The sequence below is a fragment of the Rhynchophorus ferrugineus genome, unplaced genomic scaffold (genome assembly GCF_030347505.1).
Source record: "Rhynchophorus ferrugineus isolate W39M unplaced genomic scaffold, kcgeb_rfMv2 rfM14, whole genome shotgun sequence".
Lineage (NCBI taxonomy): Eukaryota > Metazoa > Arthropoda > Insecta > Coleoptera > Curculionidae > Rhynchophorus > Rhynchophorus ferrugineus.
Window position 1 is genome coordinate 856,281 of NW_027472593.1, and position 24,926 is coordinate 881,206.

The 24,926-nt window shown below is 33.5% G+C and overlaps 1 protein-coding gene and 2 pseudogenes across 2 annotated transcripts in view; all 3 read left to right on the forward strand.

Annotated features, from left to right (window-relative positions):
• Nucleotides 1-24,926, forward strand: part of LOC143205649 (eukaryotic translation elongation factor 2-like) — a 497,146-nt pseudogene that overhangs the window by 288,073 nt on the left and 184,147 nt on the right. The gene's annotated exons all lie outside the window — the stretch shown is intronic.
• LOC143205762 (eukaryotic translation elongation factor 2-like) overlaps nucleotides 1-24,926 on the forward strand; it is a 232,309-nt pseudogene that overhangs the window by 49,260 nt on the left and 158,123 nt on the right.
• LOC143205725 (uncharacterized) lies at nucleotides 22,868-24,413 on the forward strand. The gene is made up of 5 exons (XM_076418800.1): nucleotides 22,868-23,365; nucleotides 23,417-23,579; nucleotides 23,646-23,747; nucleotides 23,811-23,996; nucleotides 24,058-24,413. The coding sequence occupies exons 1-5, from the start codon at nucleotides 23,349-23,351 to the stop codon at nucleotides 24,118-24,120; spliced, it is 531 nt and encodes a 176-aa protein (XP_076274915.1). The 5' UTR covers nucleotides 22,868-23,348; the 3' UTR covers nucleotides 24,121-24,413.

The window sequence follows — 24,926 nt, forward strand, 5'->3', positions numbered from 1 at the left end:
AACAAAGCCGGTATGGCTAAATCAGTAGGCAACAATGATATTTGCCAGAATTGAAAGAAACATCAGCCTTCTTCATTCCTTCAGAAACCTTCATTTCTAAAATTCGAATGGCACACCATTGAATATCCGCAGCCTTTACATCACTATCAGTGATCTGAAGCACGTTTCATTTCGAATTAGGTACAAGTGAGAGGATTTTCTCAATCATGCACAAATTTTCTGCAGAATATTACCAATGTCTCTAAATAAATGTATATCTCAACGAATTATTGCTCTCATAAACATATTAAATTAGATCAATTTAAAATTCAACGATTAATTTATACTATAAAAAGAATAACATATTTTTCAGAATATATCCCTAGATTAAATAGAAGTTAGGTTAGTTCATTCAGTTATTTGTAATGTCACAATTGCAAACTTAGGCAACACTCGCAAATTTCTTCAAATGTTTTTAAATTAAAAAGGTCCTATATAAAATGACACAATTTAAAATATAAACTCTTATACCTAAAAAATCATATACTTAATATGCCTGTAATAATATATTTGTTTATATTAAAGTTAATAGAGCATACAAATTGCATATAGAACTAATACTAATTTAAAAACAACAATCTTATAACAATTTGACAGTTGCCATGGTATCATAAAACATTCTCCATAGATTACTTGATATATATTATTCGCAAATGAAATGACAGAAGTGACAGTGACAGAAGGTAGTATATAAGTAGAGATTATAAGAGTAGTGTACTTTTTAAGTATATAAGAAGAGTGTTAATTGAAATAATATAAGTAAAAAGTAAAATGTCGAATAAAAAAGTTTATGTAGTTAAATTGGCATCAATTAACTCAGCGAACCGACAAAATATGGATAACGAATTAAGCCGACATGTTGTCGTAGACGCAGTGAGTAAGACCGAAACGTTACCAGAATTGCAAGAACCACCATGTTCTCCAGTTGTAAAATTTGGATGGCACACAATAGACCTGCAGCATTTGCCTTACATCATTGTCGGTGATTTAAAATATGTCTCCGTTAGAATTATAAAACATAGGTTGTGTAATAATTTTACGAAGTTTTCACCAGAAGTCCACCAGTGTTTTCAAGTAAACTATGATCCTCTGAATAAATGGGAAGCGTGTTTATTTAATGAGATTAATTTGCAACATTGCGATGGTCAATTTGGAAAACTTTTATTCATAGAAGGCAAAGATACGAAGATGTTGTTGGAGGACTTTCTGCACATGTACGATTTTCTCAAATTCTGCGGTAGAATTATGTTCGCTTTAAGTAAAAACATGCACAATGATATAAACGAGGATTCCTGCGGATTTCTACAAATTGACGAAAACAAATTTATACCCTTTGTGGTAAGAAATGGCGAAAAATATTCACCGATGTTCTGTTTCGAAGGAACCTGCTGGCAGCTGAAAGACAAGTTCGTGAAGGTCACCAAATGGGTGTTAACTTACTTGCGGTTTTTGTTTAGGCTTCAGGGCCTAGAGAAAGAAGATGTTCAACTAAGTTCTTGTGATTTAGTGAATATTGTGGATGTTAGCCAATATTTTGATCAAGAAAGCTTCGTTCCCAAATGGCCCGTTGTAGATTGCACTTGGATGAGTGTAGGCAGTCAAATGAATGGAAATGTTAAATAAATAAAAATTTTTAGTCAGTAACATTCCAAATCTTATTATAGGCTGTTAAATTAGTATTAAGTTCACTAATATTTTTCTTATAAGAAATTAAAATTTTTTGTTCTATTATGTGAAATTTGTTTTTTCATCAATAAACGTACTATGTTAATTACTGCTTATTATTTTTGAACAAATTATAGTGGTCCATAAAACCTGCTCGGATGCATGTCCATATAGCCTAATGTTTCTGTGAGTTTATGTTTAGATTTCAGGTTAGATTCAATTATTCGGCTTTTTTCAGTTACAGAGTTGAAATATCAACTATGGCATTTTATTTATCATTAAGTGAGATAGTTAAAGGTGGTTTTGAACAAGTTATGAATTCTTGCAATTTATAAAACCTCAAGTAGATGACTCATTTGATAACAGCTGTTGGTAAGTCATATCTAAAATTAACTACAGATTCGTCATCGCCACTGTCATCTACTCGTTTGAACGAGGAATATAGCTGATTACAAATTACTTACAAATATATAATTTGAAAACAAAATCAAAATAATCGGTATATCAAACACATTGATGATATAACAACAATGGCTTATTTTTGTTCATTTGTACGTTTATTTTTTCTTTTATATACTGGTATTTTGATTATAGTAATATAACATGGCATAAAAGGTAAATAGTGATAAATAAAGAGAAATATCATATACAATAAGGATTATTATTAAGAAAAAAAAGGTTATAATTAAGAATGGTTAAATATTTGGGCTGAGTTATATGTATCAAAACTATTAAAACAAACGCAAAAATTAACATATGTTTATAACGAAATATTTTAAAATTAACAAAGCACTATATAATATAACACACCAACATACACATAATATTAAATAATAAATAATCATTAACTTATAGAATTTTCTTATTCCTTGTGGAATAGTGTCCAATAGGTCCTTCAAAATATAAACTCAAGCTCCTAAAATATTCGCAATAAAATTTGTAAATAGAATATAGAAATGAATAAAATCACCTTTATAACAACAATACTAATTTGATGTAAAATCAAGTGGCTGGTGATGAATTTTTGTTATTGTTATATGTCTCCGTTCGAATTATAAATGAGAGAATTTTCTCCACGATGAACAAATATTCACCAGAAGTTTGTCAGAGCCTTCGAGTAAATTGTTATCCCCTTAGCGAATACGAAGCTTTTTTATTTAATGAGATCAATTTTAAACATTGTGACGGTTCATCTGGGAAGCTTTTATTCGTAGAAGGCAAAGATAGAAAAATATTGATGGAAGACTTTCTGCAGACGTATAATTTTCTGAAATTCTACACCAGGATCATGTTCGTTTTGATTAATAATATATGTAATGACATACATGAAGATTGCTGTGGATTCCTGCAGATTAATGTAGATAATTTGGTACTTTTCGTGGTGAGAAACGGCGAAAGGTATGCCCCGGTATTCTATTTCAAAGGCGACTGTTTGTAGTTGAAAAACAAGTTCATAAAGGCCACCAAATGGGAAATGACATATTTTCAGTTTTTATTCAGACTTGAAGACCTGAAGAAAGAATTCCTCCATCTCAATTCCTGTGATATAGTGAATATTACCGATATTAGGCCGTATTTTAATCCCCAGACCACTTTTGTTCTCATGTGGCCTATCACAGACTGTGCTTGGATAAAAATAGGCAATCTGATGAAGACAAATGAAAACACTCAATAGAAGGAAGGCTGAAATTCTTTAGCTAGTAAGGTTAGAAATGTTATTAGGTGTTACGAGCTTTTTAACAAGTATTACTAGATTTATATATATTGTTCTTATAAGGAAATAGAAATATTATAGTATTAAATTTTATATTTATATTTTATTCGAAACATAATACTGACGAAACATTATAGGAAAATTTTAAGTCAGCGTCATCTGTCGTTAAAATATTGAAATATTTGAGCACTAGTTGGGAATCACTATTGGGTCTAGTATGACTGTATCATTTCCCATCACATCATAATACAAATTGTCCAATTTTTTTTAACTTAGATGATGATTCATAAATAAATTGATATAACAAATAATATTTTAAGGTATATCAAAATAATTGAAAAATTGGGTGTAATTAGTATGTAAAAATATATATGAGTTGAAATGAAATAACAAAAATAACTTCTAATTTGGATTTTTTCAGTTCTTCTGTCATATAATCGATATTTATAATCATTTATCTAGCATCAATCATTAATGAACTTCAGTCTAGGTAAGATTTACCTCGGATACAAGTGTAAAAGTACATGTCCCAATTCAAAGCACAAATATCAAAATCAAATAGTTCCCGGTCGCTCTTTCTCATTTCTTTCCATAGCGTTTTCACGTTGCTGTTCTCAAACTTCCACTCCTTTGTAGCATAGTAACTTAATATATCTACAATTTGATTTATCTTCTTGTAATTCTCTCTGGCTCTACAACATAATATAGACATTTTCAAATAATGTTTTACATATTTTTCAGATATTTTTGTGTTTATATTGGGTTGACAAGAAAACATTTTACATATGTATGTACATAGTATGTACAACACTGAACGTCTCTTTTTTACTAAATAGTGTTTATCTGTTCCCCACGGCCCAAGAGATGATTTCAGAAGAAATCCGGTCTTACCCAGCTTGGTTACCGGCGTGGCTGATCGCAGTCACAGATTTTCTTTTTCGTATTATAAATAGTCAAAAACATAAATTTACCCAGCAGGATTCGAAACTGCTACTATCGCAACAGTAAGAGGGCCTTCCTGTCGCCCTTGACCACTGTGCCAACCAAGCCGGCCCTTTAGATTTTGTTTATGGCGTGAAGAATTCACAATCAAGATATACATAGCTCGATATCTCTGAAGACAAAAATATTCTCACATTGAAGTTTTTGTAGGACAATTAAATACTGAGGTTAAATGGTTAAACTTTTGGAAGTTGCAATTCAACCCAAAGAAAACCCAGGCCGTTATAATCCACAGAGAATCCTGTATCCTCCCACGTGTAGAAAAAGCAAATTGTCTCTAATAATTATGGTTCTCTATAAGACATACGCCTTTATTTAGACGGGTTAAAGTAGTCTAAGTACATCGGCCATGAAGAGATGAACAAATTTAGAAATAGCGGAGAAAAAAATTTGAGCGCCTCATATACAGAATTACTCAAATACATTAGTGCAAAGGTTCAAAAGGAATTTTTCACTCATCCCTTTTCAAAAATTCACCGTAGTGTAATCGCAAAATTCCTATACCAAATCCTTATCAACACCAAACACGCGTTCCACATCAACAAGGACTTTAATCAGCTGACCAAACAGAATTCCAAAAAAAGCAGAGTTTATTAAATAAATTAAAGGTTCCTATGGTCTTGAAAAGGGAACGAAAAATTGAAAATGCACATATGTTTGTCTATAATATCTAAGTTAATTATTCTTTATTAGTTATCCGTACAAATTCGTTCAGTTTGCTTTTTAAAGACTAACCATATCATATGAGAAGCCGTAGAGATTAGTTATTAGAGTCTTCAGACCACAGGTGGAGGTCGCGGGTTCGATTCCCGGTGGAAACAACGACTTTTCGTGGGTGTTCTAGTTTGGTTAATGCCTGTCAAATCAGTTAGGTTAGGTAGCGGACCCCGGTGCCTGAAGCATTTCTTATTTTCAATCATTGTTCCTTTATTCATATTTTTCCTCAAACAGACTGCAACTTTACTTGACATGCCCATTATAATACTTAATATAATAACTGCATAATTTGTTGAGCAAATATCTAACACCAAAAAGAGAAAAATATAATGTTTTTAACAAGAAAATTAATCCGACTTCAAAAAATAAATAAGGAACACAGATAAGGTTTTTGTTTATTTTTATTTAGTTATTACAAGGATTATTATGTACATATTTCAAATATTCTTTTTGCAATGGTTAAGTACAAATGGATGACTTTACAATGATGACAGAACAGAAAGAAGGCTGGTGCTTTTATTAACTTAAATTAACTTTTCATATATTCCCAGAATTTTTCAATGATGCTGCATACAGTGCATCAAAATAGGCCGTTGTGGTAAATGAATCAAGTGAAATTTTCCATAGTCACTAAGAGATGGACCGTAAGAAAATATAGATCGGCATTGTTGACCAATTACATAGAGGGCACCTAATGACTCATTCGCTAATCGAGGCGGACGTGGTAACGGGTCGGAACGATGGGAATGCTGAGATGTACATTTTTCGGATACAACGGACGACGCCTTGACCGGAATTCATATAGGTTCTTGGAGTCTCTCGAAGAAGATCTTGCTGACGTAGTTTATATACGATTGTTATTGTAATCACCGTTGCAACCCCTAGTATATTATCAAGATTGTGACCATTATAATGTTTGTTGAATATTTGTATTTTATTTATCAAGAAATAAAAGTATTTCTTACAGGACATTGACACCGTATCAGAGAGTGGTTGCATTATAGGCAAGTTAACTGGGAGATTATTTATAGCAAACCCAAGAATAAGGTCAATTACATTCTTTACCTGTACTATTATATATAGCTTGACATTCAAATAGTAACAATGTACCGAAATTTGATAGATTCACTTGTCTTAACAATTATAATGTTATCACTTACAATTTGTAGTTTAGATTTTTGACAAACAAATTTTGACATCATAGTTGACGGCACAGCTTGTGCACTAGAAGCATCAAATGAGGAGGTTTATCACGCCATACAGCATTTTTTCGCTAATTCAGTTATTTCTAGCTTCTGTTCTGATTAGACGATAAGCAAAGTTCCTACACAGTCTGATTTTACCATTTTAACGGGGATGGTCCATTGGCTATTTTATCACTGTCACCACTTATGTTAATAGAATAATTCTTATTTAACTCACTATTACAACCTCAGCACAAATGTTATAGTATTTGAAATGTTCGTTATATTCTAAACACACACACTTGACAGGATAAATAGAAGGCCTTTATTCGACCACATACTAGTTTATTGGTCCGAAAGGTAAGACAAGGCAATATGTTTCAATCAACGAACAAGATTATTTATAGCAAACCCAAGAATAAGGTCAATTACATTCTTTCCCTGTACTATTATATATAGCTTAACAATCAAATAGTAACAATGTACCGGAATTTGTTTGAAAATTTAAAAATATTATTTTAATTTTTTAAATTTGAAACTGTTCTGGAAACTACCGGATAGAAACACAGACGTACCTAATATTACCAAATTAAAACGGTCGGAGGCGTTGGCAATTATGCTCCCCTAACTATTATATTAAATACGAGTAGGGCAGGAAGTTTCGTAGGTGGGTGTTTTGGTAACATTTTGCGAATATATGGAAATTTATGGAAATTTTGGCGAAATGTTTCGCCACGTCCAACATGAAACTGCTAAGAGCCGCGACGGAATCTGATTCGTTCATTTCGTTCTATGGTTTGTTTATTTTGCACCCCATTTTTAACGTGCCCTATGTAGAGAACAGTGTGGTCAGCTTTTTATAACGTTTATAGACTAAATTATTATTTTATTTTATTACTAGGTAGAAGTCCGTAGTTGAAATGTATTCCCGATCTATGAAGTGTTGTGTGTCCGGATGCACAGATAGTGAGGAAATGCATCATCGTTTTCCGTTAAAAAAGCGATCCTTAAGAAGTGAGTAGAAAACTTTTAAAATCCTAAACTGGTTGGTTAAACATGAGGCATAATTTATTATCGTTACCACGTGAGATATTTGTGTGATACATTTAAACCTTCCTTTAAGTACTTATGAACAATTTAGTTATGGTGAAAATAATATCACGAGCCCAGAACATGTACAAATTGAAGTGGATCAAAATCAAAATTATATCGAAGGTAAATTGAAGGACTCAATCACATCTCTGTTCATAATTGTTAATTTCAAAACTGTCTTCCTTGGTAGTACCTATTTCCATCATTCCAGGCCCGCAACCAGGGTGTTCGAAGCAAGTATCATCGACACTTGAACAAACTCCAGAAGGTAAAGGTAAAGTTTGTATTCATTCAACTAGTATCCCCCTTTCTGCTCATTTTTACTGTTAATTACTTGACTATAACTTCAGTCCAGCTGTTCCTATAACAGCAAACAAAGTTTTACGTTGTACCGTAGTGTATATCTCAGGTTAATTAGTATAACATTTTAAAAAAGATATGAAATATGATTTTTGTTTACATACAATTATGAATAAATTAGTAGACCCACAAATTGAGACTGATTTTATAGAGACAAGACAATATATCGTGTCCCAAACTCTAACAAAATTGTTTTAATATACAAGTAGTCAGTAGGTCTTTGAGCTATATCTTAAATTATTCAGCGATTTTGCCATGTCGATTATATAACAAAATTTTTGTCAAATGTTTTAAAAAAGTAAATTAAAACTCCTTCAATTGTACATTCCATAATGATCTTTCGGATAAAATATTAAAAGTACTGACGGAAAGATGGAAGAGGTAATTTTATTTTGCTATGCACCAAAGTTTTTTGCTTATGGTTTATATTTATGTATATAATATTTATATTTTATAGATATATATTTTTTACATTATATTTATATTTTTAGATAAATTTAGATAAATGTATATAAATTTACATTATAAATTTATATTTATTGTTATATATCATATTTTTATATATATATATATATATATATATATATATAAATATATATATATATTTATATATATATATTTATATATATATATATATATATATATATATAAAAATATATATATATATATATATATATATATATATATATATATATATATATACATATATATATATATATATATATATATATATATATTTATTTATTTAATTGAATTTAATTTAACAAATTTATTTCCAGAAAAAAATTGTTTTTTATTTAAATTTCACGCCAAGGCTGTTACGTGCATTTCGCTTTGTGTTCTTAGTGGGGAAAATTGCGCTTATTCGAGTGCAACCGCAAATTTTTTTTAACCAAATTATTACTTAATTAGTCTTTTTTATAATTTTAGATAGTTTAATTTACGATTGTATTGAAATATAATTTATTTAGTTTATTTAGTTTTTGATTGAAATATTTAGTTTATATTATTGTATACACTAATTTTTTCTATATATATTGCTTTGTTTTATATTATAATAGTAGAATTAAGTAATTATATAAGAAAATCAAATTGCTATGGAAAGACAAAACATGGAACAAAAGAAGCTTCTTCTTCTATTTTGAAAACTGTACGAAGTTATATACCTGCTCTAATTTGAATGTCCATAACAAGAGAATTTCCTGCTGAATCTTACAATAATTTTATGTTTTAGAAAAATATCTGCATTAAATCTGAAGGGTGTATTCATTTTTAAATATTTTACTTGCGAAAATAAATATAGCAGCAAACAAATATTGAAACAGCGTGGATCCAAAACAAAGCATCCTGCTATTAATGAAGATACCAAAGTAACAAAAATACTGTACACATGTAAGTTATGCGAGCATACTACAATGTAAGCGAATCTTCTAATGAATCATTTACAGTCAACTCATAACTTAAACGTTGAGGAGTTATTGAAATTTAATACCTTTAAAGAAATTCAAATATGGGAAAATGATATGGAGCAAGCCCCAACCTCGTGTCAAGAGAGAAGAAGCTATATTTCTTTATATTGTGCTAGCATAATATTTCAGGGTCCAAGGAAGTTCAAGGAAGAAACAAGATAAATACACATTGCCTAGCAAGTATTAAATTAGAACAAAGGTGAAGAATATGAAGTAGAATTCACCAAAACATATTTTGGACATGAAAATACCTTAAACTCCTGCAGCTCTCGAAAACAAATAGAGAATAAATTGTAACCAAATGAGCAGCTAAAATACCATTTAATGTTATAGAGGATGATGTAAGACACGATGTGGATATTATTAATGTAAGAAGAATAGATTTAGTGACTCACGAAGAGTTCCAAAACATAAAAGCAGCTTATGGTTTTGAATCCACAGCTAATAGAGATGAAAATGACGCCATAAGTGTAGAACCATGGGCAAATGAGTTGAAAGATACAAGATGTATACTGTTATATAAGGTCTACCTCAATTAGAAAGAAGATGATAAATTTGCAGTTACCACAATCTTAGTGAGTCTATATAACTTAGACCCTTAAGAAATAGTCCAGAGAAAATCGATGAAGTGGATGTAACACAAATAACATAACTTTATCCTATTGTCCTTTATACTTAAATAAATTATGTTTATTGTAATATTGTTGTTTTGTATTTTTCCTAATTTCATAAGTGAAACGTAGATATTTTGAGATAAATATGTATTAGTTTACCTAGTACATTTAAACATGTCAGTAATTGTAATTTCAATTATCGCCCATCGTCAATTTCATTTATGAGGTCTAATTAATAAAAATCCCAAATAAGGATTTCAGTAAATCATTAATATTAGTGTATTATAAGGTGGTTGATAAAATAATACTAGATAAAGGGTATGCTTTTGGCCATAATCAATTTATTTTATCAGTACCATTTTAATACGAAATTGATCTTACAATATTTATATTACAAATAAATCAAAAGAGTTTTGAATGTCTAGTTATGCAGGTATTAGATATTTCGTATATTTTTGAAATGAATAGCTATTTTGAACTTAAATATCGCTTTGTTATAACATCAGCATCATTGATGCATATTAGAGTATTTACAAGAAAAATAAATATCAATATGCCTTAAAATTGATTAAGATAAATATATGTATATTTAGATAGGTAGCATATTTTTATTTAAATTTGGGAATTTTGATTATTGATATTCAGAGAAGGTTTTAGGAGAGACCTGAAGGATCTACAACGGATTTTCAAGTTTAATATTAAGATATATTAAATGCAACTTATATGTTTATGATAAATTGATTATCAATCCTTATGTATTTATAAATCCATAATTTTAGTATTATTCCTCTAGATATTACATAATAGAATAAAAGCGAGTTCTACTGTTAATATTTTCTCAACATTTTGGCCAAAAATACCGACGAAGACTTGTACTATTCAAGAAAATCATGAATGGTTCCAAATATCTATGGTACATAGAAATCGATCTAGTAGTGCGATATTTTAGACCGTTTAATTTAATGTCAGTTATGTTTTTTCTTAAATTTGAAGGAAAGTGTAAATGAACTAGACGGGATTGCCACTTCTTTTTAAATGTACAATTTGTCCACATTTTGACGACATGTTGTTGTAACACATCCTAGAGATGTTAGAACTTCATAACACATAATTTCCAAAGACGCCATGTTCAGAATTACTACGCTTTTCTTATTTTCTATTTCTAGTGTCTTTTGTACCACCCTGATTGAGTTTCATGATAATTTGTTCATAGAGTGTTCCAGTTTTCTCTTTCTAATTTCCATTTATTATTTATTAAATCCTCCTTTATTATGTTCATGTTATAGACATTTATTGTTAAAATTAAGCCCAAGATATATTATTGGAGGAGATTTTAGAATAAACAGAAAAAGTGAAAGTGCCATCGGAAAAAAGGGTCAGTACAGTAGAAAATAAATGCAAAATGTCATAAAACGTTAAGAGCCGAAACTGAATATCTGGACCACAAATGCAGGGTAGGATAATTTTAAACATAAAAATAACAGTATTATTTCAACAACACGTAAAAAATATGAGAACACTACACAAAAAATAGATAAAATGGAAATATCGACATCAGGATATCACATAATGCAGTTTTGAATGTAGAAAACACAACTAGAACCCAGAACGAACGGGCACTCTACAAAGTCAGAGAGTCTTGAAATCGCATTAACCAATATTCAAAAACAAATATATGCCCTCCAGCTACAACTAAATAAACAAAGCTCTGAAGGCAAGGACAAACCACCAAGCCAACAAAAGCAGTCCAATTGTTATATACGAAACAGATGAAGAAGAATTGCAGAAAGAAATAGGCTGAATAACGGGTAAAAGTAAAAAAATAAAAGCAAATAATTCCCCGGGGATCATCATCACAGCAAATAAAAGTAAAACCAAATAATGAACAAAATAAAGAAATTAGAATGCCCAGGTCACCCCCAAGTATGGTAAGTAATATTACCGGCTTTGACTTGCTTTACGATGAGGTCCAAGTATATAATATTCAAAGCAACGGTACTGAACAATGGACAAATAAAACTCGACGCCGAATGTCGTACAATATTCACAAAAATAATAGATTGTTCAGAGTTGCTGAAACTGTAATGGCACTCTTATGACGACAAAAAAAACAGAGGCATCAAAGCTATGGCAAGAGCGCTTCCATCATCAGCTAAAAGTGAAAAATTAATGCAGAACTAAACCAAAATACAGTGCAAAATGCAGAAACATCACGCTACCTTAAAAGTATTCCTAGATATGCAAAAAATAGATATTTGCCTAATATCAGAAACCCATTTAACAAAAGAGTCCTTATAAAATTTAGAGGATATACATTTTATCATACCATACATCCAGCTAACACCGCAAGAGAAGGAAGTGAAGAAGAAGATACAATCAAAAAAAGAAAAATTATTTGAATGTCCTAAGCAACCTGGGAGAAATATTTAAAATTGGAGTTGATTTCAATGCAGAAAATACTAGATGGGGACCCAGAATGACATCAACTAAAGGCAATGAACGGCATAAAGCAGCTGCTGAACAATGATGTAGTTACATGTCAACTGGAAAACCAACTTATTAGCCGACTAATAAAGAGAAAAAACCAGACCTGTTAGATTTCTTCATAGTAAGAAACATAACAGCCAACTATAAAAAGATCGAAGAAAATTTTGAGATAAGTTCAGATCATACGCCAGTGATTCTGACGTTGAGCGAAAATATAATAAGACAAGAAAGAAACCCAACATTAACAATCAAGAGAACAGACTGGGAACGATTTGCTGAACAATTGAACAAACGAATTTAACTAAACGTACCCCTCAAGACAACTGAACAATTAAATTTTGAAGCAGAGAAATTCGTAGTTGATATTCAACAAGCTGCTTGGAATAATACTCCACAAATTAATAGTACAACTAAAGGAATTAATTATCCAAAAGAAGTGAAGGAAATGGTAGCTGAAAAACGTAAATTACGAAAAAAATGGCAACAAAACAGAACACCTGAAAATAAAAATAGTTTAAACAATATAACTCAAAGAGTGAAAAGGGAAATAAAAAACAAAACCATAAATGATTATCTGAGAAATGTAACACGTGATAAAGAAACTGATTACTCAATCTGGAAAGTCCCAAAATATTTAAAGCGTTCATGTCTACACAGTTCGTCTATAAGAGACCTATGTGAAAATTAGACCTATATCACTGCTCCCAATAATATCTAAGGTTTTGAAAAACTCCTGTTGAAAAGAATAAAACCGATCATATAAAGAAAAAAAGCCTAATACCAACACACCAGTTTGGGTTTTTAACTAGCACTCAACAATTGACCAGGTCCACAGAATAACAGATGTTATTGAAAAAGCCTACGAAAGTAAAAAAGTATGCTCAGCTATATTTTTAGATGTAACACAAGCCTTCGATAAGGTTTGGCATGAAGGCCTTATGCATAAACTACAGAAAATACTACCAAAACAACACACCTAACTATTAAAATCATACATTACAACCATAATCTTCAGAGTCAAACAAGAAGAAGCTTACTCTACAATAAAAGAAGCTAAAGCAGGTGTACCACAATGAAGTGTACTGGGATCAATGCTTTATCTGCTCTACACTTGTGATATACCTCAAATGGAAAATATTACGAAGGCTACATTTGCTGATGATACTGCGATTATAGCTGTCGGAGATAATACTGAAGAAGCCTCACGAAAATTACAACAGGCAAGTGACAATTTAAATAATTGGACACGTGCAGTTCATAATATAAACAGACCGTACAAGCACCAATAAGATTAAATAACACTATATTTCCATATAGCAACAACGCTAAACATCTTCGAATGAATCTCGATGCAAAACTTCGCTGGAAGGAACATATGAAGAAGAAAAGAAACGAACTGGAGTTGAAAAATAGGAAAATCTACTGACTAATTGGAAGAAAATCACAATTAACAGTATATAATAAATTGCCAATATATAAGCAATTACTAACACATATATGGACATACGGAGTTCAATTATGGGGATGTTCTGCAAAGAGTAACATAAATCAAATAAGTTTTTCAGAACAAAGTCCTGAGAGGTATTGTGGGTGTACCCAAATACTATAGCACTTGCTACCTACATCGAGACCTTCAGATACCCACAGTCAGTCAAGAAATCAAGAGAATTGCAAGGGAGCAGGAGGAAAGATACCACCAGAACACGACATAGACTCAAGAAAATCAAATCACCTGATCTTGTGTAGCATTGTGTAGTGAGGTGCATATATTAAAAAATTCAGCAGTGACACGTATAAACATTAGTTCACCAAAGACTGAGATAGGGCCGATGGGTCCTCCTAGTTATATACCTAGATTTAAGTTATTACAAAGACAAATCGTAGGTTAGACGGAAACGACTAGTAACAATATAATAACTAAATAATAAAAAAATGTTAAACATACAGCCTGAGGTTCACGATTAATAATACCTGGAAAACCCAGCGAACTATTCGCAGCAATAAATATAACTACATGTAATTATTACTCTGGGCGCAAACCCACTTACTGGGGCAGTAAAAATTATCAGACCTACTGGACTTTTACATTTCGAAAGGCATCTCTTCAAATTAAATACAAATCGAGAGATTTTGCTAAGTATCATTTGATCACACTCCAGTATTGTTAGCACTAGATGCGACAAATCTGAAAAAAACAAACAAACCCAATCCAACTAACACATTTACTAGCAGAGACCCGTTTAGTCTTATAATGCAAAAACGTATAACGTATTCCAACCGACGGTTATAGAATCTGCAATAGATACAAATCCTGTTCATAAGACCGATGTTGTTGTAAATCAGATTTCTCCAATGGAAGTTGCCACAGAAATTTATATTAACATCAATCCTAAAAAGGCTGGTTAATAAAAGATATATTGAATATTCAATGCCTGTTTGAGACTGAAGCATGTTTCGGAATTATTTAATGTTGCTCGAATTCATTTGCTTAAAAAACCTGATAAACCAGTAGACCAAGTTATATCTTACCAGTGTATTTCGCTGTTACCTACGATATCAATATTATATGAGAAACTGCTGTTAAAACGCATTAAGTAATTTATAGAAATACCAGATTTCCAATTTGCAGTTTGAAATCACCACTCAAAAATGGACGAAGCGCATAGAGTAACAGCGGTAATTAAAAAGGAACTCGAAGAAAAGAAATACTGCCCTGCAATATTACTGGACGTCTCACAAGCTTTTGACCGGGTACGGCATTTGGGATTAATATACAAAGAGGAGTTTTAGATGCACGAGCAATCTCTACACTCAACCCTATTTCAGCTGAAGATCCACGTATCCCTACAACAGAAGAAACAATACTTGGAACATTTGCCGACGACACAGTTTTCATATTAAAAATTGTCTTAGTTGTCTAAGGCTGTAGATAACGTACAAGTAGCGGTAAAAAAATCTACAAATGGACTAGAGACTGAAAAATATGGCTTAATCGCTCCAAATCCGTCCATGTTAATTTTGAATTGAAGTAAAATGACAAATACATAATTATATCACTTGACAGATGCCTGATTCAAGCAGAATCAGCTAAATACGTCGAAATATGTCTCGATAGTAGGTTAAACTAAAAACCTCATGTTAGACAAAAAGCAGAGCAGATTAGATTCAAAGTCAAGAAAATGTATTGGTTAATTGAAATATACTCTCCACTTAACCTAAAATCAAAGAGATTGGTTTATCAGTCAATCATAAAGCCAATTTAGATCCATGGTGTGCACATAAGGGGTTGACAAATGCCATATATTGATAATACGCCAAACATCAAACAGTTTTGCGAATAATTATCAATGACCTCGAAATCAAATGGATACAAGAAGTGATCCAAGATTTCGCCTTGAACTACGGTTGCATAATCACAGTAACGTGAAAGCTATACAGCTATTGGACAACACGCGGGAAATCAGAAGATCGAAGCGAACCAAACCACAGGAACTTGTTTAGTGTATATAGGTGTATCAGTGTATAGGTGTTACATTACACATAATTCATAATTTATGGCAAGCCAAGAATAATAATTGTACGGTTGCTTCTGTTAATATAAATTATAACCAAAATTAATATAACAAAAAATTAAAAACTAATCATTATTGTATGCCACTCGAACGTATTCTTTCGGTGGCGGCTATTCCACAAACAAGCTAACCATTCAGAGCGTATTCTTGAAACGTAGATACGGCTCCGTCAGACAGATGGATCAAGTGTCGTTCCCTACATATATAGAAAAAATTACAAATATTCCACAATAACGACAACTTGGGGTTATCACCGGCAAGCCTTTTGTCAGATCTCTGAAACCTCTTAATTCCATATTTTCCAATTTTAAAAAAATTTATAGGTCTTTTTGATATTCTAAATTTGTTTAAAATTTCTTGAAATCTCTTAATTCCATATTAAAAAAAATTAAACATATTTTGAAAAATGTAAAAAAATTATAACATCTGATAGTATTTTAATGTATCCTAACTTTGATAAGCAATTCATATTAACAACAGATGCTTAAAATTTTGTAACTTGTTTAATTCTTTCCGACTTGAGGGATAATGGTAAAACCGAACGACCGGGTAGCTTCTCGAATATTAACAAATACGTAAATAAAATACTAAACAATTGAAATAGGATCATTGTCAATTGTTTGGAAAACTAATCCTTTTAGACCTTATATTTTTACAGAACGAAGACCTGCGAAAGCAGATAGCTGACGTTAAAACGTTCGCAAAAGCCCAAACAGACGGAAAAGCTGGAAAAGAGCGAAAAGGCTTCCGAAGATCTCAAGGAAGAAATCAAAACTCTCACAGCTACGATAACACAATTCATGAAGCATCAAAAAGATGCCATGGAAGTAAAGATTCCCGCTGCCATAGAAATCCAGACCCAGACACCAGCTAAACGGTTTCACCTTGGTGGGAAAAAGGAAAAGAGGGCCCGTCTCTCCACCTTAGGAAAGCCAGCTGCCGAAGGCCGGCAACAAGGGAAAACAGGCTCCCAAATCACAACAATGGAAATTAAAATCCGGGATAGAACTACCAATTGTTCAGGTAGTTGTTCCTCGCGAAGAGCGACAGATCATATATATGACCAAACTCGGCGTCATCACAGTGAATGTCGAGGTCCAGAGGGGAAACGGCCAGTCAGTGCAGTGCTTCAACTGTCAACTTTTCGGGCACTCCAGCTCATATTGCCGAGCCCCCCCACGTTGCGTCAAATGTGCCGGGCATCACGACACTAGATACTGTACCAAAATCCCAGAAGCACCTCGAAAGTGCAGCAACTGCAGTGAAATTCATACCGCAAACTTCAGCGGTTGCAGCTGCCTTCCTGCTCCAAGAAAACCAAAAATTCCGACCGAAACCAGGACTCCACAAGGTTCTGCATGGAATTGCAGGATTGATTTGCATTGAACCAAGGTGGCAGGAAGCTAGCCCAAAAATTAGCCAGCGCCACCCAGCCTGCTCCAACTCAAACTCCTGCTCCAACCAATACACCGGACCTTAACTCCACAATACAGGCGTTTACTGACCCGCAGGCTTTCCTGCAAGTGATCGCCCTGGCTCACCAACTTGCTCGTCTTTTTCCAAATGTCGCTGCCTAGGCGGCAACACTTACCTGTCTCTATAACTTCCAGCAGCCTTTAACTCTTCGAAATGGCTGTTCCGAAATCTCTTATACTGATGACATGGAATGCAAATAGCTTACGCGGAAAGCAAGCGGAATTGGAAGATGTCATGACATTCTATGACGTCGACATCGTGCTCATCCAGGAAACTTTCCTGAAACCTTCGCATCGTCTCTCTTTCGAACACTTTTTGGTCTACAGAAACGATAGAACACCGAGTCGAGGCGGTGGAACCGCTATTCTCGTCAGAAAAGGAGTCAAACACGAGCTCCTTCCATCGTTATCAGTAAACAACTTCGAAACAACCTCCATTAAAACCGATATCCAAGAACGTCCCTTCGTGATTAAATCCCTGTACAGGAAATCTTCTGCATTCAACTATGGCGAATACCGATCACTCGTGGAAGGAAAATTTCCGAAAATAATAGGTGGCGACTTCAACGCCCACCACCCCATCTGGGGGTGTTCCAGAGCGAATCCCGCAGGTAACGCCATCGTAGCTCTAAGTGCAGATCTGGGCTACGGTCTTGCCTTGCCAGATGAACCCACCCATCACCCTAGTACAGTCTCTCAAGGCGCAGCAAGAATCCTTGATTTCTTTATTCTTCAAGACGTAAATCGTGATTCCGAAGTTCGAGTCCTTGACGAACTAGACTCTGATCATCGTCCGGTCCTTCTCAAACTCGGAATCTGCGCCACCACTCAAGTCCCACTAACAAGATTCAGGAAAAAAACCGACTGGAAAAACTACCAATCTCTTCTCCTGAAATTCGATCCAATTCCGAAAATTAACACACCAGAACACCTCGAGGAAGCCGTACTGAAGCTAACTCGCGATATTCAGTCTGCTCACGAATCTGCCACAGTCAAAATTTCATCACAACCCCAGCCGTGGAAAAACAACCTTCCCGCTTCTCTTAAACGTGAAATTCGCATCAAAAACGGTTTATGCAGATTAGCTCGATTCACCCTTGATGCTGCTTCACCCAGAGCATGCAAGAGGGTAAGGGCGGCCGTCTCCACTTGGCGAGCAATGAACTGGAACTCATTTCTCGCGGACCAAAGGCTGGATGGCCCCCCTTCCTTCTGGCGTGTCTCCAAATGCGTCGTGGGGAAGACGCACAATGTCATCCCTCCCCTGAAGTCAGCGGTTACAGGAAATTTCGCAGTCACTGACCAAGAAAAGGTCGAGCTCCTTGCAGAGACCTACGAAGCTCAAATTAAATGCCTCCCACCCGCACAGAACACTAAAGCTAAAGACATTGACACTGTCATCAACGAATCCAACTCCGTCAAAAGACCAGTAATCCCCGCCTTTCTTCTCGACCATTTTGTGTCTCCAAAGTCTCTACAGACTATGATCGCCAAACTTCAAAACAAAAAATCTCCAGGTTTCGATGGAATATCGATTACCCAGTTAAAAAAGCTCCCGCATAAGCAGCTCGCAGAACTGGCAAACATCATTAACTCCATCATGAGACTGCAACACTTCCCGGCGTCTTGGAAACACGCACATATAACGGTTATACCCAAGAAAGGAGCAAAATCATCTCCATCTGATTACAGGCCTATCAGCCTTCTCAGCGCCATTTCGAAGCTTGCTGAGAGGGCAATACTCTACGCTCTCAACTCTTTCAGAAAGGAAAACAACATCATTCCAGATGAACAATTCGGCTTTCGCGCTCACCACTCATCCGTCCATCAAGCTTCCCGTCTGGCTGCACGCATCCATCATGCTCTTGACCAACGTAAAAAGCTTGGAGCAATTCTTCTGGAGCTAGCCAAAGCCAAGGTCTGGCACGACGGATTGTTCGCAAAGTGCTTGCGGTTAGGCCTCCCAGAAGACCTAACCGCTCTCATCAAGTCCTATCTCTCGGACAGATCTTTCCAGGTCAAGATCAGGGCATCACTTTCCAGTCGTAAACAAATCGATGCTGGTTTTCCTCAAGGTTCCCCGCTGGCCCCAGCCTTATTTAACCTCTTTATTTTAGATATGCCGAGAATAGAGAGTTACAATTCATGAAGTTTACAGAAGCAGCTCGATCATGCGGTCAAGTGGTTCAAATTCTGGAGGTTGCAAATCAACCCCCTGAAAACCCAGGCCATCATTTTCCACAAGAAGCGTTACGCACTGCGCGTCTCGCAACTTAAGATCGACACCGCAATAATTCCATGGCGGGATAACGTCACGTACCTAGGTCTTCACTTCGACCGGCGTTCGGTTGGCATTCCCAAATCCAGAAAGCAATCCATAAAGGTTCGGGGATAGCAAACCTGCTATCTTCTCTGATCTGCCCTTCTAGCAGACTTCCCATCTCCATCAAATGCTTATTTTACAAGATGTTAATTCGGTCCGTACTCCTCTACGGATCTAATGTCTACTTCAAGTTTGTTGCACCCAACCAGGTCAAACGGCTTCAAGTTTCCCAAAATAAGCTCCTCAGGAAAATATTAAACGCTCCATGGTTTGTCAAAAATAATCAAATTCATAGGGAAACTGACACTCCAGAAATCAAGCACTTCATATCTCAATCATTCCACAAACAACAACTCAGCTCAAGTTCTTCTGAAAACGCGCTTGTTCGCGAGCTGGTCCACATGCTGGGAGCTTAGCACCGCGTCACCGCTAAGCTCTCCCCCTTTTCCAGGCTGAAACGACCCCAACCATCGCTACAGTCATAACTTTTGCCCCCATAGAACAGTACCCAGTTGTGTGTTAACTCAAGTTCGAGAATCAATAGAATCGCCGGGCCCTCGTGCCCAATAACGGCTGCCCGATCAGCGGGTGCCATATCCCCAAATCTAATGCAGTAGCAGTAGTGATCCACAGGGGTCAACTGTGAGGCGGTTTCGGTTTAGTGTATTGGTAAGCCCAGAGGCAGTCCCACATAACCCGGTCCAACTTGTCACTCCAGGGCAAGTCTCCGCGACCAGGTATGCGTCATGCATTCCACCGCCTGGTTTTTAGGCCAGAACAAAAAAAAAACCTTATATTTTTGGAGTAATATTTCAATTAACCACCGATCACAGATCATAAACAGTCAAAATCTCGAAGTACAAAGAAAAATATTATTAAACTATTTTTAAAATTATTTTAGTTATAGTCACACAGTAGTCGTTATATTGTAGGCAAATTTAGATTATTTGCCTTAATACATTTTAGTTCCATTTATTCATTTATGTTCTTTTTGCTGTTGGTTGCATTATGATGTGATATGAAATATGATAAAATAATCCAAATGAAATCGAAGCGCCCTAAAAGTTTAAAAGTTAGAAAGCGGAAAAATGAGGAAAACGAGACTCAAACTTTTAATACAAATCCTAGTACTATGCAAAACTATATTTATTTATATTGCTTAAAACTATATTATATTGCGATATTTTAGTATTTGCAAAATCTAATTAACAGAAAAAATTATTCAGTATGTTTGTGAATTAGGTTAACGTATTGCAGACTTAAGACTTACTGCAAAATTTTAATATGCAGCTAGCCGCAAATCTGTAAATCCTCCACTAAACTATTTTCCCTATATGTAAATAATAATTTAAAATATCGACAACGTAGCAGTCGATTTGCCGTCATTTTGCCCTCGAATGACAGATTTTAAGTGGTGTTTCTATCCTCTAGTAGATGTTTCTGCACCACAGTCATCATTATAATGAAATGCTATGTCTTGTTATCACACAACAGAGTAGGAATAGGGATTTTATGGAGATTTCTTTTGTTGTATAGTAGAACAATTAGTATTATTTGGTTTAAAATTTTTTAACCAACAACTAATTTCAGCACGGGCCTTTTTGCAATGATTGAGTACAAACGGATGACTTCTTTCTGGATTTAAATTAACTATTCGTATATTCCCAGAATTTTTTATTTCTATGCAGAGTAAAAAGATATAGTCCGTATTCAATGTTACTTAATACAGTGCGTCAAAGTAGATCGTTGTGGTAAATGAATCAAGTGAAATTCTCCATAATCACTGAGAGATGGGCTATAACAAAATATAGATCGGTATTGTTAACCAATTACATAGAGGGCACCTGATAACTCATTCGCTAATCGAGACAGACGTGGTATCGGGACCGAGCGATGGGAATGCTGAGATGGACACTTTTTGGCTACAAAGGCCGACGCCTTGACCAGAAATCATATAGTTTCTTAGAGTCTCTCGAAGAGTTTTTTGCTGACGTAGTTGATATACGATTGTTATTGTAATCACCGTTGCAACACCTAGTATATTATCAAGATAGTGACCATTATAATATTTGAATTTGTATTTTATTTACCAAGAAATAAAAGTATTTCATACAGGACATTGACGCCAATTCAGAGAGTTGTTGCATTATAGACAAGTTAACTCGGAAATTATTTGTTAGTAAACCCAAGAATAAGGTCTGCTACATATTTTTCCTGTACTATTATATATAGCTTAACATTCAAATAGTAACTATGTACTGTATAGTATGTACCGGACTTTGACAGATTGACTTGCCTTAACAATTATAATGTTATCACTTACCCCTAATTTTTAGTTTAGATTAATTGCATATCCAAACCATTCTAGCTTGTGCATTAGAAGCACCAGATGAAGAATTTTACCACGCCATACAGCATTTTTACGCTAATTCAGTTATTTCCAGCTTCTGTTCTGATAAGACGAAAAGCAAAGTTTCTACACAGTCTGATTTTACCATTTTTGAAGGGGATAATCCATCGGCTATTTTATCACTGTCACCACTTATTTTAATAAAGAAATTTTTATTTAACTCACTGTTATAACCTCAGCACAGATGTTCTAGTCTTTAAAATGTTCATTATATTCTAACCTTATTTGTTTAAATAAGAGGCATTTATTCGACAAAAATACTACCTTATTGGTTCGACAGGTAAGACAAGGCAATGCGTTTCGATCAACCAACTAACGGAGACTGTTCTGGAACCATTCGGTGGTGCGGCACGGGAACATATCGACAACGTGCAGTCGACTTAATATCATTTTGATCTTGAATGGAAGATGTTGAATGTATTCCTTGTTGTATTCCTTTCACTTTCAAGGTCAACTTTTAAAAAAAGTATATGGATATAAGGGATGAATAAAATATAAATATTTTTTAACAGCTACTGCTACTGGAAAATACTTCGATATTTCACAAAAAATATGTAGATTTTTTAATAAAAAATAAAAATATTGATATATAGGCCGATGTTTTGTAAATACTGTAAAAAGTATATTAATAAGTATATTAGTATATAAAATTAAATATCCGTTTTCAAAGTATATTAATCGTTATGTTTCGATTATGTTTTACATTTTAGAAATGTTTTTTTTTAAGATCATGTTAGAAATAAAGTCAGTATTTTAAATTGCGATTTAACATACACACAGGGCAGGCCCAAAAAAATATCGATATTATTTAAAGATTGTAAAATGTGCATTAAAGTATCGAATTTTTTAATAAATATTTTATTTTAATTAGTGTAGAGAAGCTAATCTTTTAAGGTTAAGTACCAAATTTAATAGTTTATTAAAAATGATTAAAAGGTTTTATAATATTTATGGAATAATTTATGTAACTATCGATACATCGGAAGTTACAATCGATTTTCTTTCATCATCTCTAGTTTATTCTTTGATCTTCCATATATGTAATCAATAAGAAAACATAAAATATTTTGACAAAAGAATTTGATAAACAATGTTTGCTACCTTGAAATATTTCAAAGTTTAAGTGCATTTATTCACGTATAAACGTTTATAATTTAACTATTAACAATTTATATTAGTGTATATTTAAAATATCTTAAAAACATATAATACAGAAATTTAAACAATGGAGATATTAAGAGAGTAATGTATGACCAAAGAATTTAAAGATAATACTTAACCGATATTTTACAGTCCCAATGAAAAAGTTATTTGTCCTTACAATAACTCACATCACATAAGAGTATCAAGGATGGAATTACATTTGAAGAAATGCAAAGCTGCTAACAGCGGGAATATTGTACTAGTCCCTTGTGATTATAATACATGTCACCGTGTACCACCAGAAGAATTAAATGTAAGGTGTATTATTTATTAAAGAAAACCGATACAGTACTTTTTTTATACTAGTTACACTAGTTAGTGTATAGAATTGCAGCTAATAAAAGAAGGCAGTGAAGTTGAAAAGGTGGTAACACCTCTAGAACCTATTAAACTTGTACCAGTTGATGATAGTTGGGATAACGTAATTTATGATTTTAGAAAATCCTAATAATCTATAAATATTATAATTTTTTTGTATTTTTAGAGTGAGGGCCCAACTTATAATGCAGAGCAATATTGTCTCGAACATCAAGTATTGAGACGTTTAGACACAGAGTCTGCTTCAAAGAGACGGAATTTTCGGAATTCTGAAAGACAGAGAATAGGACAACTTACAGACACTGCCGTATCCAATAAATCCAAATTGAATAGTTATCAGGATCGTCAAAATGTAATATGAATTTTTGAGTTTTTCTTCAAAATTTGACTTGCTTTGATTGGTTTCTTTTTAGGCAAACGTACCACAAACACCAGTGGTTTCATCACAAACAAAGACAAAACACCTGACGCAATAAGTGATGTAATAACGAAAAATTGGAAAAGTCCAAAAGCTATATTATCCAAACCAAATAAATTATGTTCTATTTTAAAATTTTATTATAAGTGTGCGATATGAAGTGTTTATGTGATTTATTGAAAATTCATTGTTTTATGTTATAAAAATGTGCTTAATGTATGTTTATTAACTATATATTATTTAATTATACAGTTGAAAAATATTTTTAGAGATAAATAGTCTATTCCTTGTAAAACTTATTCCGTATTTTATTTTTTTATTGTTAACATATTCATTAATTTTTTTATTTTATTACCTCGATTATCCATCATTTGGTGTTTTGATATGCCAATAAGTAGAAGCCTTGTTGAGTATCAAGGTCTGCTTGCTTAGGATTAAAAATTAAATGCCTAAAAATTAGATAAATGTGTGTTATATTTTTTATGCGCCAAAAGTGATAAGCTATAAAATACATAGTAAGATATTAGACACTAAATGTATTCAAATTATTTTTTATCTTTCCGCTCAAAGTAATTTTATCAAAGAGGTTGGACAGTAGGAGGTAACAAGTGTTCGATAGTTTTACACAATGAAAATATATATTCTATTCTGAGATCGTGTTAGACAAAAATCATTAATTTAAGATGCGATTCAGAACACAAATACATAGAGCAACTGGAAAGAACATCGATATCTAATACAAATATATAGTTATATTTAGGAAAGTAAAGAGGGCTTGCAAAAGGGGCATACCTATGTGGGGTACTCCAACGATAAGAACAACCAATGCACGTGACAACAAATTAGCTGATGATATGAAGGGTA